The 16585-nt window shown below is 31.9% G+C and overlaps 1 protein-coding gene across 5 annotated transcripts in view; it reads right to left on the reverse strand.

Moving 5' to 3' along the window:
• Positions 1-16585, reverse strand: part of dare (NADPH:adrenodoxin oxidoreductase, mitochondrial) — an 81939-nt gene that overhangs the window by 60339 nt on the left and 5015 nt on the right. For 3 of the 5 annotated variants that reach the window (XM_085813721.1, XM_085813724.1, XM_085813722.1), the window contains exon 3: positions 1779-1901. The exons of the other annotated variants lie outside the window; for them this stretch is intronic. In XM_085813721.1, the coding sequence (XP_085669847.1) occupies positions 1779-1901 (123 nt within the window). The remainder of the gene's footprint in view (positions 1-1778; positions 1902-16585) is intronic. 5 annotated transcript variants of the gene reach the window in all.

The raw sequence follows: 16585 nt of genomic DNA on the forward strand, positions 1-16585 counted from the left end.
ACATTTTTTTCATGTATTCTTATTTTGTTATACTGATGTTTGAATGTATTTATCATTCCTGCATATTGTATACCTAATACACAACACTTCTCTACAGCACTGCATCACCAATCACAGCTAAGCTTTAAAAAGATGGTTATTCAAAAGGCTGTACCATTCTTGTTATCTTTCCTGCTGTTATCCCCCCTTTCCTTCTCTGTCAGCTTTTTTTCCTTTCCCCACTATTTCAACTAAATGACTGTGGAAGCTGTCAATAATCAAACTGCACTATAAAGATCCTGGATTTGGAACCACACTGACTTAAGCAATTCCATGCAGAGTTTTTCTGCCATGCAGGACTGGATTTTGAACTCTTACTAATAGTACAGGCAGTTTTTCTTTTTCTTTATATTTAAAATTGGCAACTTGTTTCCATTACCTCTTGTACACAGAACCATAGTAAAATGCTGCTTTTCTGCTCCCACTGTTTGCACTAAAACTGCTTTTTACCCACCTGACTGACCGCAATGATACTTGACATTCAAAGAAGACACGGATTTCATCTGCACTGCCAAACTAAGCTGTGTATCTTCCCAATTTGAGGATATATTTCTGAAACATGAGCCATTTCTCTTGAATGCTTTTGTCCAGCTGTAATTTCCTTATAGAATTAATTTTTAGCAGTTCTTGAGGCTTGAAACTGAAGCACATAAAATCTACTTGCCCAAATTTAACAGATACATTTCAACAGCTTTACTCCCATATTAGGATATTTTACTGTCTTTTCATGAAATGATCACTGAATTTGTGGTGTTTTCTCAAGAGCATTCTCTGTTTGAATCCATCTCCACACTTTTCTTATCCTCTCTTTTTTACCCATAACCATTTTTCTACTATTACTTTATTTGCTTCGGCCCTACTTGCAATTTGATATATAACTCATTTTGTTATAAAACTCACTGTCACTTGACCCATGTTCAACACATACAGAGCAAATACTCAGTAATAACTATTAGCCATCATTCCTTTATTTGGAATTTGTGGTGCTGCCATATTTACGTATAACGTCTCAACTCTGGTCTTTCAACAGAATTCCAAGATATTTATTTTTCTTCAAGTTTATCCTTTAAGAAACAGAACACAGTTATATGTGCATGCAGCCTATACATGCATAAATATATTCTATTTATAATTGAATTATGCATTATTACATCATAACTGAATGCCTGTTACGAGTTAAAACAGCAGACAAGCCCCCCAAATAAAAGCAAGGAATATCTGAACTTAATATGAATCATATTTATTAAAGATAAAATTTAGAAATGAAGATTTAAAAAAGTTTTAGCACTGAAAAGATATATTTACTCCTAAAATAAGACTGGATTTAAAGCTAATTTTTATTTATGTATTATAATTAATTACGGATGTAAAATATATGAATACAAATAAATATTTTCTAAAGGATAAAACTAACTTTTAAAACATGGGGCTGTTGCTTGGTTTTATGAGTAATGTCAAGAAATTGTCTACAATGCGGCTATCTTCCTTAACCATTATTTACTTTACAAAATTTAATTAATTCATGTGAAGAAATTAAATAGAAAAAAAAAAAAAAAAACATTTATACAAAACATATTTCAATAATGTTTGTTATATGAGATTTATTTTTTTGTTTTGAAAAAAAAAAAAAAAAGATTAATGCATTTAAATCCAGCTCAATTAATTAGTTTTTGCATATATGTTCCTTTAAGTATCAAGAAGAGATTTCTTTTCTTAATAATAAAATAAATAATACTCACCAAAACAACTGCATTGTAAACACTTAAAAGTTCAGATACTTTTATATCTTGACCAACATTTACGTTTCCAAAAAAATTACATCTTGGATCTAATGCAATTTTGGTGAATGAATTTATTACAGCCTAACATAAAGAATACACTTTTATTGAAAAGAAATATTTCACTGAAACAAATGCATGAAAAAGAAAAAGTTCAATTCAACTTATGTAAACTTCATATTTTTTATGATCTTATCATCAAATAACTAAAGCATCAAGTTTTATTTTAACTGATAAAATTTTAAAATCATCAAATGATATAGTTTTTTCAGTTATAGTAAACGTTTTTGCCAAATCTCAAAATTTTAATATTGTAAATTGAAATAATTCTCAGAACAAACTTACTTAATTTCTATCTCAGTAAGAGTAAATATGAAAAATGAGCACTGTTTTAACTTTAAAAGCATTTTTAAAACATAAATATGATCACATTAGTTGATCAGAAGAAAACAGCTTTTATTTTCATTCAGCAAACTTTAGCAAGACATTTCCAGCAAAATTTTGCACAAAAGGCAACATTTTTCACTTAAGATTACTGTAATTTTTTATAACTAATTGAAGGAAACTAAACAGTTTCAGTGGAAATCAAAATAGCATGGACATATAGTGAACTCCCAGTCATCTATGATAAATAATACACAGATAGGGGCTGATAATCAAAAATTGTGAAATGAACATTTTAACTAATGCAGGAACAGTGTAAGAAATGAACTGTTCTCCTAAATAAATGCCATGTAGTTTACTATTTCAAATAGGGCTTAACTGAAATAAGAATAAATTTGCATACATTTTCAGATTTACTTTGGAAAAATTTTAAATGCTGTTCATTTTTAAAAGCTATGTAATTTTAATTGGCAATATGCAAACACTATACAGAACAATGACATTTTTTAATATGAACTTAGTTTTTCAACTACATACTGTAACAGCTTATTTCACATTCCAGTATCCCAATGTGGCCACCCTATTTGCTATCCTCTGCACACTCACCTGCTAGATCATCCTAAGCCAGGGCTTCTCAAAGTATGGATCCTGCCCCCATATAGGGTAATATATTTCAATTTGGGGAGAGGCAGCAGAGATTTTAGTAAAACTAAAAACTTTTGAACTTGCAGTGACCAAATATCAATTAAAACTAATTTTGTAACACTACTTAAAGAGTATATCTGCCAGTTTATGATAATGAAAATGCACTTACCAGCTGTGAACGATTGTGATCACATTAGTTGATTGTGAATGAATTGACTGTGTATTCCCACTGACTAATGTCTCAAAATAAGAACAGCTGAAGTTGGCTCTCTATGAGTAAAATTCTTGGGTGATTAGAGTATGCTGTATCCGTTTTTATCACTAACAATTGATGGTAAATCTACAGTATTTTCTCGCCATCATTTGCTTTGAATTAACATATCTACAATCTGTCTAATGTAATGCAATTGCAGCAGATATCTTAACAGCAGGTAGTAGAACTCAAAAATAATACAGAAAATAAGACTTAGCATAGAACTCAAAAATAATACAGAAAATAAGACTTAGCAAGAAAAAGAAAGTACAATGATTTGATTTTGCCATTTGAATTTTCTTATGTGCTTATTTTTTCTTTATTTAGTGCTAAGCATGCATCATGCTTTACTTAGAGCTAATACAGTCAAAAGTTGTTAATTCGGACCTCAAAGCTACAAACTTTCTGCCCATGCGTCGCGTTGACGCATGCGCGTAAGACCTTTACGGCTGCAAATATGCATGTGCGCATGCACATAATACGTTTATGCTTGCGCGTTTAATGTATCACGGATGGTATAAGCTAAGCTAAAATTATCTAATTCAGTTAATGTTGCAGGTTGCATTGTTCCTTAATCTTCGAATTGGATCCAACTTATTATTTTTTGCAGACTGTTAGAGCAATTTTATAAAAATAAGCTTGAACTTTCGATTATGTCAAATAGAATTTCCGATATATATTTACTAATATATAAATTATCTACAAAGCGAAAGTATGTTTTGAAATCCGAAATGACTTTCCCGCTGCTCTGCGGCCGGGGGGGGGGGAATCAATTGGACGTTCATCTGTCAGCACTATCCTTATCTTCAGGGCAAATGTTTTTATTTTATTTGTCTTATAACTCCTTACTAAATGTAGTATTTCATCTCGATGTACTCCGTCTTTGATATGATTTAAATCAAGTTCCTCGTCATTATAATTCGCTAGGACTTGAACAGCGGAACTTTGTAACTAAACAAGACATTATGTCTGTTTAATAGAATTAAAGAGAAAGTATCATCCCATGAAACGAAACAACTTACATAGAAAGAAATGTTTAATAAAGTAAACAAATAAATATTAAGCTTTTTCTTTTTGTAAATTTTGATATCCTTTAGATCATAATTGTTCTTTATTTCATAAATTATGGTTTCATATTTTTAATTTTGTAATTTCTGCATGCCATCTTACCAGATTTAAACTGATGATCTATAATCCGGAAAAATCGATAATCCAGAACCGCCGAAGTCCCCACGAGTCCGGATTAACGACTTTTGACTGTAAATGTTTTGATTGATTGAAAAAATGTATATATATATAATATATAGTATCTATGTTTTACCTTTGTATTTTATAAAATAAATCATAATTTAAGCAATATTAATTTTCAAAATTTTCCTTTTATATCATTATTCTTCAATTTCAGTATTCTGACAACCTTTTTCTATAATCTAACTCTATATTGAAAAAAAAAAAACTCTTTTACAAAAAATTTTTGTATATTTTAACTCTAAAAATTGTTGTATGATCTTAAATTCATTTAGTGCGAAAACACGTTACTACTACTTGTGCAATTTCTGCAAAGTAAGTTAATAATAATTTATTTACTAAACAATATTGATTAATTGATGATATTATCTCCTAAGTTTAATTAAAGTAGAATGATCTTAAAAGAGTGAATCCATACTAGTAAGTTATACGGTCAAAAGTCGTTAATTCGGACACCCATAATCCGGACCTCAAAGCTACAAACTTTCTGCGCATGCGTCGTTTTGACGCATGCATATAGGCATTTAAGCATGCACGTAAGACCTTTACGGCTTCGAATATGAGCGTGTGCATGCGCATAATACGTTTACGCATGCACGTTTAATGTATCACGGATGGTATAAGCTAAGGTAAAATTATCTAATTCAGTTAATGTTGCAGATTGCATTGTTCCTTAATCTTCGAATTGGATCCGGCTTATTATTTTTTGCAGACTGTTAGAGCAATTTTATAAAAATAAGCTTGAACTTTCGATTATGTCAAATAGAATTTCCGATATATATTTACTAATATATAAATTATCTACAAAGCGAAAGTATGTTTTGAAATCCGAAATGAATTTCCCGCTGCTCTGCGGCCGGGGGGGGGGGAATCAATTGGACGTTCATCTGTCAGCACTATCCTTATCTTCAGGGCAGATGTTTTTATTTTATTTGTCTTATAACTCCTTACTAAATGTAGTATTTCATCTCGATGTACTCCGTCTTTGATATGATTTAAATCAAGTTCCTCGTCATTATAATTTGCTAGGACTTGAACAGCGGAACTTTGTAACTAAACAAGACATTATGTCTGTTTAATAGAATTAAAGAGAAAGTATCATCCCATGAAACGAAACAACTTACATAGAAAGAAATGTTTAATAAAGTAAACAAATAAATATTAAGCTTTTTCTTTTTGTAAATTTTGATATCCTTTAGATCATAATTGTTCTTTATTTCATAAATTATGGTTTCATATTTTTAATTTTGTAATTTCTGCATGCCATCTTACCAGATTTAAACTGATGATCTATAATCCGGAAAAATCGATAATCCAGAACCGCCGAAGTCCCAACGAGTCCGGATTAACGACTTTTGACTGTATTTTGAAAGATGTTTTGAAGTAACTTAAAAGTAAAAAGTTAATAATGTTTTAACAGGGACTGGAATTAAATCATCATGAAGAACAAAATTTCAATTGTAAAAGGAATAAATTAAAGGCAAGAATTAAATTAAATACATGTAATCATTGTGATTGATTGGAAATTAGTTGACTTTTCAAGGGGAACAAACCAACTCCCGTTCAATGAACAATAATTAATAAATAAATACGAAGGTGTTTCGTCTTTCCTCGAGCTATAAGGCTAAGCCAAACCGGCAATTCAAGTCAGGCCAAATATTTCCATGAATAGAAGAGATTAAGAACCAATGCTGATATTCAAAGAACTTATTCCTATGAAGCATTTTAGCCAATTCAGTTTTGAGTAAAAAGCAATTTCTGCAGTGAATTTCGAAAAAACTCGAGTAACCATTCCCCAACACCCTCGTGTTTATGCATTTGAGTTCAATATTATTTGTAAAAATTAAACATTGGAAATTGTCATTATGAAATAGAATTCAAAGTATAAAGTAGAAATAAACATTAGAAGATTACAAAATATAAGATAAATAATGCAAACTTTGTAAAAACAAACAAAAAATAATATAAAAATAAAAAATATAATTAGAAAAGTGAATGCAAATGAAGATATAAAGGCCAAAAAAGTATTAATTAACTTACATTCTTTCTAGTGGGGAGTCGGCAAAGTGTTCTCTCGCGTCTGACTCAGATGTGTAGTGATTCAGAAGTCAAACAACAAAAATCAGCGTTAATTCACAAAATTTTCACAGGACTAGTTTCGATGGTTTTACCGAACCATCATCTTCAGCTGCAAAACCACAAATGAACAAGATAGGAAATAATGTTTAGATAAGATAAGAAAGCCTGGACAAGAATAAGCAAGTGGCGCCATCTGTTGGCGAAACCAGAACTAAAACATAATTTCTCTAAAAGCCGAAGGCAAATTTGGATTGGAATTAGGATCATTAACCAGAACAGAAAGATTTTTATGAATGTGAAATGCCTCTAGAAAATCCAGTTCTCCAATGGAAGATGTTTTTTGAATAATTTTGGCAGCAGAAAAATAGAAAGTGTGATTTTCGGACCAACAATGTTGAGCAACAGAAGACTTCTGTGTTTCCTTTTTTCTAACATATGCCTCATGTTCTTTGACGCAAAATTTTAAGGCTCTCTTAGTTTGGCCAATGTAAATTAAACCGCACTGGCAAGGAATCCTATAAATACCCCAGGAATTCATATCCGGAATGGGGTCCTTGAGTATAGAAGTTGGAATTTTATTGATGGGAGAGTAAACAACCCGAAAGTTAAATTTCTGCAAAATATGTGCAACTTTATAGCTAATTGATGGAAAGAAGGGAATGACAACAGAATTTTTATAATCTCCTAAAATAAGAGTGTGGCTTTTAGTGTGTTGAGATGAGAATTTTTTAACTGCTTGATTAATAATGTTGGGTGAAAAGCCCCTGTCAATAGCTATTGCTTTTAAATAATTTAGTTCTTCATCAAGGGCTAGTTTGGAGAGCAAACTTGAAGAGCACGGAAAACATAGGAATAAAATGAAGCTAACTTTTGTTTAGTCGGATGACATGATTTAAAGTGTGGTGGAAGGCAAACCGATGAAGGTTTACGGTAAACTGTAGTACTGAAGTTGGATGTGTTACGTGTGACCAGAATGTCGAGAAACGGAAGAGAATTGCAAGTCTCAAGTTCAAAAGTGAACTGAATAGCAGGATCAATAGAATTCATTGTTGAAAGAACTCTATTTAAATCATCTTTATTACCTTCAAACAGGGTAAAAGTATCGTCTACGTAGCGGAACCATGCCGGGAAGTTTAAAGTTTCAAACAATTTTGATTCATAATAATGCATGTAGATATCAGCCAGGATGGGACTGGGGGGCTTCCCATGGCTAATCCCTCAGTTTGCTTGTAATATTTATTTTGGAAAACAAAATGTGTTTGTTTCAAACAGAGTTGAGTGAGAGAAATTAGCTCATCAATTTCGATGCAAGAGAAATGAAATTCGCGAAGTCTGGTTTCTAGACATCTTAATGCACCCTCCACTGGGACATTGGTGAATAATGATTTTACATCAAAAGAAACCATGAGTAAATTACAAGGAGAAATGTTTTTAACCTTTTTTACAAACTCTATTGAATTTTTTATGGTGTAAATGTTATTGTCTAATAGAGTGGAAAATCTAGAAACTAAATATTTAGCTAATGGATACGAGGCAGTACCTAAATTTGATACAATAGGGCGGAAAGGAATACCACTTTTATGAATTTTGGGAAGAGCATATAATCTGGCACAATTCGCAACAGATGGGATAAGCGAATGTTTTAAGTTGCTTGAAATGATTTGCGAAGATTTGATCGCAGTTTTTATTTTGGATAAGTCCGAAGGTGAAGGATCTTTAGGGATCGGATTATATGGTCCTTCGTTTAAGAGTTTAGTGACACCATCGATGTAAGTGTTCTTATCCATGACGACTATCTGGCCACCTTTGTCGGCCTTTGAAATGACAATATCCGGGTTAGAATGAATCTCGCGCATTGTACCTCTTTCTCTCGCAGTTAGATTTGGTTTCAAAGGTTTATTATTGAATTTCACATTATGAGCGATAAGATGCCTAATCATTTCTTTCTGTGAATCTGAAACTTTACTGAACTTGAAAGCTTTTTCGATAGGAGCCAAAATCTTTGGAAGCGAGGGTTTACAGGTTTGTGAGAAGTTAAAATTATATTTTAGAATTCTCTCTTGTTCTTCTGAAAGACTAACATTAGAAATATTAACTATTGGCTTGATGTTTACAATGGGAAGATTTTTTGAACTACTTGAACTGGAAGACTGTAAAAGAAGTTTTTCGAATTTAACTGCAAAGGTGTTTTTATGACGGTTAACTGCATTCTCCGTTCTAGACCAAGACTTTTGTTCAAGGGCAGTGAATTTTGGATATGTTTTAGCGAGTTCCATATGAAGCTTATAGAGTTCATGTTCAATTTTGGACAATTGTTGACGTGTATCCCTTATCATGGACCGAAGTAAGGCAAGTTTGCAATTTAACAGAATTCTTGAAACGCGACTCGAAGGTTTTTGATTAGATTTGATTTGAATAAAATTGGGGATCAATTTTTTACATTTACATTTAAGTAAAAAGTCAAGATGATTCAGGAATTTTTGCCGTTTCAGGCGTAATTTAGTGAAACGATTAACGGATGAAGGCATGATAAACAATGCAGAAAATCAAACTAAATTAACTGAGCAATAATAAAGTACACACAAAATAGCAGAAAAATCCCTCACGGAAATGAATAGAAAACAAAATGTTTGTAAGCAAAATGCATGAAATCAGACAAGCAAAGCACAATATCCAAATGTACAAAACATAAATATAACTTGAAAATTGCAAAAATGTACTCACCGAAACTCCTACAATCACAAAATGGCGGCCACACCACGTGCAAAAAAGAAAGCAAAATGTAAGCCTGTTTGGGGCTTCTATAATTAAGACACAATAACACGCCGAACAAATACCGATTCAGAAGTCAAACAACAAAAATCAGCGTTAATTCACAAAATTTTCACAGGACTAGTTTCGATGGTTTTACCGAACCATCATCTTCAGCTGCAAAACCGCAAATGAACAAGATAGGAAATAATGTTTAGATAAGATAAGAAAGCCTGGACAAGAATAAGCAAGTGGCGCCATCTGTTGGCGAAACCAGAACTAAAACATAATTTCTCTAAAAGCCGAAGGCAAATTTGGATTGGAATTAGGATCGTTAACCAGAACAGAAAGATTTTTATGAATGTGAAATGCCTCTAGAAAATCCAGTTCTCCAATGGAAGATGTTTTTTGAATAATTTTGGCAGCAGAAAAATTGAAAGTGTGATTTTTGGACCAACAATGTTGAGCAACAGAAGACTTCTGTGTTTCCTTTTTTCTAACATATGCCTCATGTTCTTTGACACGAAATTTTAAGGCTCTCTTAGTTTGGCCAATGTAAATTAAACCGCACTTGCAAGGAATCCTATAAATACCCCAGGAATTCATATCCGGAATGGGGTCCTTGAGTATAGAAGTTAGAATTTTATTGATGGGAGAGTAAACAACCCGAAAGTTAAATTTCTGCAAAATATGTGCAACTTTACAGCTAATTGATGGAAAGAAGGGAATGACAACAGAATTTTTATAATCTTCTAAAATAAGAGTGTGGCTTTTAGTGTGTTGAGATGAGAATTTTTTAACTGCTTGATTAATAATGTTGGGTGAAAAGCCCCTGTCAATAGCTATTGCTTTTAAATAATTTAGTTCTTCATCAAGGGCTAGTTTGGAGGAGCAAACTTGAAGAGCACGGAAAACATAGGAATAAAATGAAGCTAACTTTTGTTTAGTCGGATGACATGATTTAAAGTGTGGTGGAAGGCAAACCGATGAAGGTTTACGGTAAACTGTAGTACTGAAGTTGGATGTGTTACGTGTGACCAGAATGTCGAGAAACGGAAGAGAATTGCAAGTCTCAAGTTCAAAAGTGAACTGAATAGCAGGATCTATTCAGTTCACTTCTGAATAGCAGATGTGTAGTGTTTCCGAAAAATTCTTAGCGGCAGCTGGACTTTGAATAATATCAGTCAGTAAGACTTGGGTGAAGTAATTTATGGTAGTGGGTGGGACTCGGAATTCTTCAGGGATGTATTCTGTGGAGTTCTTATTTGAGTGAAACCGTCTGTTAAAAATTTTTTGAAAATATTAGTGAATGGAAATTAATAAATTTCTGGCTAATTGTCGTGTCGAAACGATTAGGAATTTAAGAAAGGAAAAAAGGAATTTTCACTGTCAAAGAGCTATTTGACAGACTAAAAATTATGAAATAGGCCCATTTTTTTAGTAACAGCATAAGTCTGAAGACAATTAGCTTTTTACAATATATACAACTGAGTAATTACACTATATACAAATCCTTCAACTGATAGTCATCCAACTTATACTGCCTTCTCAGGTTTAGGAACAAATGATCATATCCCTATCAGTTAAATGATTTAGAGTGAGTATTTAACGCCTGCTCTTTTAAGGCAATGGTTAATAAATTGAATGAGTATTAGAGTATTTTTGAGAATTTTAATAAGGAGCAAAATTTTGCGTTGTAAATCTATTGTATCCGCGCAGATAATTTTAATTCGTTGTATTTGATCTATTATTGTATTGTTAATTACTTTTTTGGATATGTTGGAATTCCAATTTATTAATTTGTTAGTATAGAAATTGAAGTTTCTTGTTTTGTCAACAAGTAAAATTTTTTTGTTGTTAATGATTTGAAGATCTAGATAGTCTATGCTATTTTGTGAATTATTAGTTTTATTAAGTGTAAGACAATTTGGAAAAATCTCGGAGCCAATTTAAGCTTTACAGCAACAAAACACAAAGAGGAAAAAAGAGGAAGCAAATTAAAAAATAATGCGAAATTTTTATCCACTTTGGATACACTTGCATTGAAAAAACAATTGAAATGTTTTTTTGACTCAGACAACTTCCCCAAGAAACTTCTCAATTGGTTACACTCTTGTACTGATAAATTCCTTATCAAACTAAAAAAATTCATTCAAGAAAGCTACGACGAAATACAAATCATTAAAGACATGGTTCTCGATTTTAGTCTATTCAGACTTTCTAATACCAGAACAGAAAGCAAACTCAAAGCAACTCAAAGCAAAATTAATTTAAATCAATTTTCTGCATCTGCAGTTTGACAATATTCATTTCTCAAGAATCATGAGCAATTGTAAAGTTTACTTCCCAGCTGTAGACACAATACCAATGGTTGCATTTAAATATCAAAGGACCTTAAGCAACTCGCTCACTAACCACCATGAAATAGATGAAACAGCAGAATGAAATTGTAAGACACCAGTTTACAGCATTTACGTAGATTCTCATCACCAATACATAATTACTGGCAACCTGAATATCATAGAAAACCATCAACTAAAAACATGTTATGGTACAAAATTTAGACCAGTCAGAAATATAACTAAAAATTACTGTTACAAGACTTTCGAAAACAACATCAAAGAATTTAAAGCAAGCTATCAACTGAATTTACCCATAGATATCTTCTTAAAATGGAAAGATAAAATTCTTCAACGCATATCCACCGAAATCAGTCACCTCAAGTGCAACTTACATCAGATATTAAAAAAATTAAAACAACTTTTTACTATTACAAAAATAGATAAAGCAAATAACAACTTATATGAAAACATTTCTACGCAGAAAATATTCATAAAGAACTTCTCAACGCAACTACTTATCAATTAGCCAACCTTACAGAAACATCTATAATAAACAGAATTGAAACCTTTCATAAAAAACTCAATATTACTTTAAATACAAACTACAACAGATTTACTAACCTTTATGCAATTCCCAAATTCCATAAAACACCATTAAAATTCAGATTTATAGCTAATGGAACTAATAATTACAAGAAAAATGTAGACTATTATTTTTCAACTCAACAAAAAAAATCTGCAAATTTATTTTCAACGATTGTAACATTACTCATAACTATTGCTGGATCATCCATAATAACATTCCTGTCATTAATGCCATTCAAACAATTAACATCCAAAACATTAACTGCTATGACTTTGAAAACTTGTATACCTCACTTCCTCTAGAAGAAATCTATACTAGTCTACTAAATCTGCCTAAACTCTTCTCTGATATGCTCACAATTATGACTCTTAACAAATGTAAAACCTACCTAAAATGCACACTTTTTCATAACTACATCAGATTTCAAAATCAACTTTTTAAACAAGTCAGAGGACTGCCAATGGGCTTACATTCCAGCACTTCAATCTGTATTATCTTTTTATTTATCAAAGAATTTAACTTCCAAAAAAATCTACGACCACAAGAGTTAAATTACTACAAGCACACTACAGATATATTGATGCGAAGCAGGTCGTTTCGACGCTGACGGTTTGACATCAACGGTTCGACACCGTACGTTTCGACGCGGGGGCAGTTCGACGCCATAATTTTTTCTTATTTTTATTTCTTTTTAGAATAAAGATGAAGTAATATAAATAAATAATATGACATTTTTATTTATTGAATTAAGAGATTGTTTGCATACATATTTGAAATAAATATATGTGTGTATATGTGTGAAAGTGTTGTAGATTTTTGTTTGTGTCCCAGATTAGTGAGAAGCCCCCTCGCCAATGTCAAGGCCCCGGGGCAGGAGGGAGGTTTTTTTTTTTTTTTATTTATTTATTTATTTCATAAATCAGCATCAAAAAGGAAAAATACAGAAATGGTAATTAAACATATGGTTTCAAAGAAGTTATATTGCAGACAAATATAATTACAGATAAATAAGATTAGAGATAAATAAGATTACATCACAGAACTGTTATTATACTAATCCACTGCAAAATTATGCGCCACACCTTTCAGGTGTTCCATTACTTCTCGATTTTCAAAATCTTCAACTATTACTTTAATTCTCATATCATCTCGCAGATACCTATTCCGCTTGTGTGGCGGTTCATCTCCACGTAAAAATTGTTCATAACATTGATCAATTGATTTTTGAACATGCCTGAGACCATCTATGAATTCTCATAATGTGGGGTGGGAAACACCAAATTCGGACTGTAGATGCCTGTGCGCTGCTTCCGCGAAATTATTGGTGCGTCTTTCATTATTTAAGGTTTTACTATAACATGACAACATCTCTGGTTTAAAAGTAGGATGACGGCGACAATTATTTCTCTGATTCCTTCCACGTAATAATCTTCAAAGTAATCTAAAATTGAGGTTAACTCTTTAGATCTCACTCAAAACTTCTAAAACATTTTCAAGTTCTTCGGAAGGCACAAAACGTAACGCAGAAATCATACGTGCATAGATAGCAAAATCAGCATCGGTATTATTATCGTTGCATTAAATGGAATTCTGCTAATTTGCGCTTCATATTTTTCCCAAGGTGGAACAAGCACCCTTGAATTTCTGCGTTTGGAAACTTGCTTGAAAAGGTGTTAATTAAGGCAATTTCAAACTCTAAAGAAATTTTTTTCGGCTTAAAAAGTGGCCAATTGTCTTAAATCATTTCAATCATGCGTGTATATGTTTTTTCCGCCTAGTCGGGTAAGAGGGCATAAATGATTGGCAGTACAAAACCTCCACATTCGACCACAATAACAAAAACCTGGGAAAAAAGATTTGGTGCTAGACTAAAAGTTCCATAAATGTAAATTTTTGTTGCGCGGTGAATCTAATCGCTGACACTGTCTTTTCCGAAAATTAAAATTCGGTCTCGATCACCCGATCCCGAATCGCCGATAACAAAAGTTTCATTATTTTTTTGTAATATTTGTAATTTTCTGGCAGTTCAATGAAAGCCCTGTCAATTGGTTGCAACGGGGCTGCATTTATGTCTTTTCTACGTCGTTTAATAACTAATCTTACAGCTTCTCTACTTGGAAACTGTCCTAATGCTCCAACAGATAGCTCTTGCGTTTCTTCAATGCGAATTACTGTGGGAGTTTCTTGTGTTTCAACAGCTTTTCGCTTTATTGATGTTAAATTGCGGACAACTTCCACACGAGGTGCATTTCCTTCATGAACATGATTCGAACAAGTTTTAAAAATTCACCCGTAACTACATCAATGTAAATTCTTCCTTTACATTTATTGTTTTTGGAAAATTCAACTTCACAACGCCACGATTTTTTTCCTCCATTTTCTATATATTTATGGAAATAATATAAATTTCCATCATTCTCATACTTTTTTACCTCTCTTAGTCATATATTTTTCGCTTCCAGACATTTCTATGGCTGCCAGTGCTAACATTGAATTAAAAAATGTCGACTGATGTCCAAATAGATTACGGGCTCTTTAGAGAAGATACGAAATGCACATGCGTTGATAATCGGCAGTAGATAACTACAAATTTGAAGCAATTTCATAACATCCCACTAATCTGACACATACAGGTATCAGTACTATACATATGAGTCATACGGGTCGGTTCACGGGAAGGGGCAGTTAACGATAGCTTCATACTCAGAGTGAGGGATTATATACTTAAGATGACAAATGTTTACTTACAAGTTAGGCATGCAATATCGTCAAGCACATTTCCAGTTCTGGAGTATGTTTTAGCAGGGAAAATGAATTCTGCAGCTTTCTCAAAAAAATCTATTGTAATATATATTACATCAGGCATAATGCATTTATTTGAATGATGATGTAAACTTATTCTAAAAATAAATAAAAATATGAAAAGTATGGCGTCAAACAAAAACAAAAAAGGTATGCGTCGAACTGACCCCGCATCGAAACGACCTCGTGCCGAACTAACCACGCGTCGAAACGCTGGCATCGAACCGTTGGCATCAAACTGACCCGTACCGATATTGATGACCTTATTACAATTAATAATTTTAGTAAAATCGAACACTCCGAGATTTATCCAAATTGTTTTACACTTAATAAAACTAATAATTCACAAAATAGCATAGACTATCTAGATCTTCAAATCATTAACTACAAAAAAATTTTACTTGTTGACAAAACAAGAAACTTCAATTTCCATACTAACAAATTAATAAATTGGAATTCCACCATATCCAAAAAAGTAATTAGCAATACAATAATAAATCAAATACAACGAATTAAAATTATCTGCGCGGATACAATAGTTTTACAATGCGAAATTTTGCTCCTTATTAAAATTCTCAAAAATACTCTAATACTCATTCAATTTATTAACCATTGCCTTAAAAGAGCAGGCGTTAAATACTCACTCTAAATTATTTAACTGATAGGGACATGATCATTTGTTCCTAAACCTGAGAAGGCAGTATAAGTTGGATGACTATCAGTTGAAGGATTTGTATATAGTGTAATTACTCAGTTGTATATATTGTAAAAAGCTAATTGTATTCAGACTTATGCTGTTACTAAAAAAATGGGCCTATTTCATAATCTTTAGTCTGTCAACTAGCTCTTTGACAATGAAAATTCCTTTTTTCCTTTCTTAAATTCCTAATCATTTCGACACGACAATTAGCCAGAAATTTATTAATTTCCATTCACTAGTATTTTCAAAAAATTTTTAACAGACGGTTTCACTCAAATAAGAACTCCACAGAATACATCCCTCAAGAATTCCGAGTCCCACCCACTACCATAAATTACTTCACCCAAGTCTTACTGACTGATATTATTCAAAGTCCCAGCTGCCGCTAAGAATTTTTCGGAAACACTACACATCTGAGTCAGACGCGAGAGAACACTTTGCCGACTCCCCACTAGAAAGAACGTAAGTTAATTAATACTTTTTCTGGCCTTTATATCTTCATTTGCATTCACTTTTCTAATTATATTTTTTATTTTTATATTATTTTTTATTTGTTTTTACAAAGTTTGCATTATTTATCTTATATTTTGTAATCTTCTAATGTTTATTTCTACTTTATACTTTGAATTATGATTACATGCATTTAATTTAATTCTTGCCTTTAATTTATTCCTTTTACAACTGAAATTTTGTTCTTCATGATGATTTAATTCCAGTCCCCATTAAAACTTTATTACCATTTTACTTTCAAGTTACTTCAAAACATCTTTCAAAATATAACTTACTAGTATGGATTCACTCTTTTAAGATCATTCTACTTTAATTAAACTTAGGAGATAATATCATCAATTAATCAATATTATTTAGTAAATAAATTATTATTAACTCTAGAAAATATGTAGATTTGAAATATGTAATCAAAAATATGCAATTTTTGAACCGATTTTGATAAAAAAAAAGTATGCAGTGAGAGAGTTA

Source organism: Stegodyphus dumicola, chromosome 3 (assembly GCF_044657685.1).
Source record: "Stegodyphus dumicola isolate Sdum_Otavi_A_Nest chromosome 3, ASM4465768v1".
NCBI lineage: Eukaryota > Metazoa > Arthropoda > Arachnida > Araneae > Eresidae > Stegodyphus > Stegodyphus dumicola.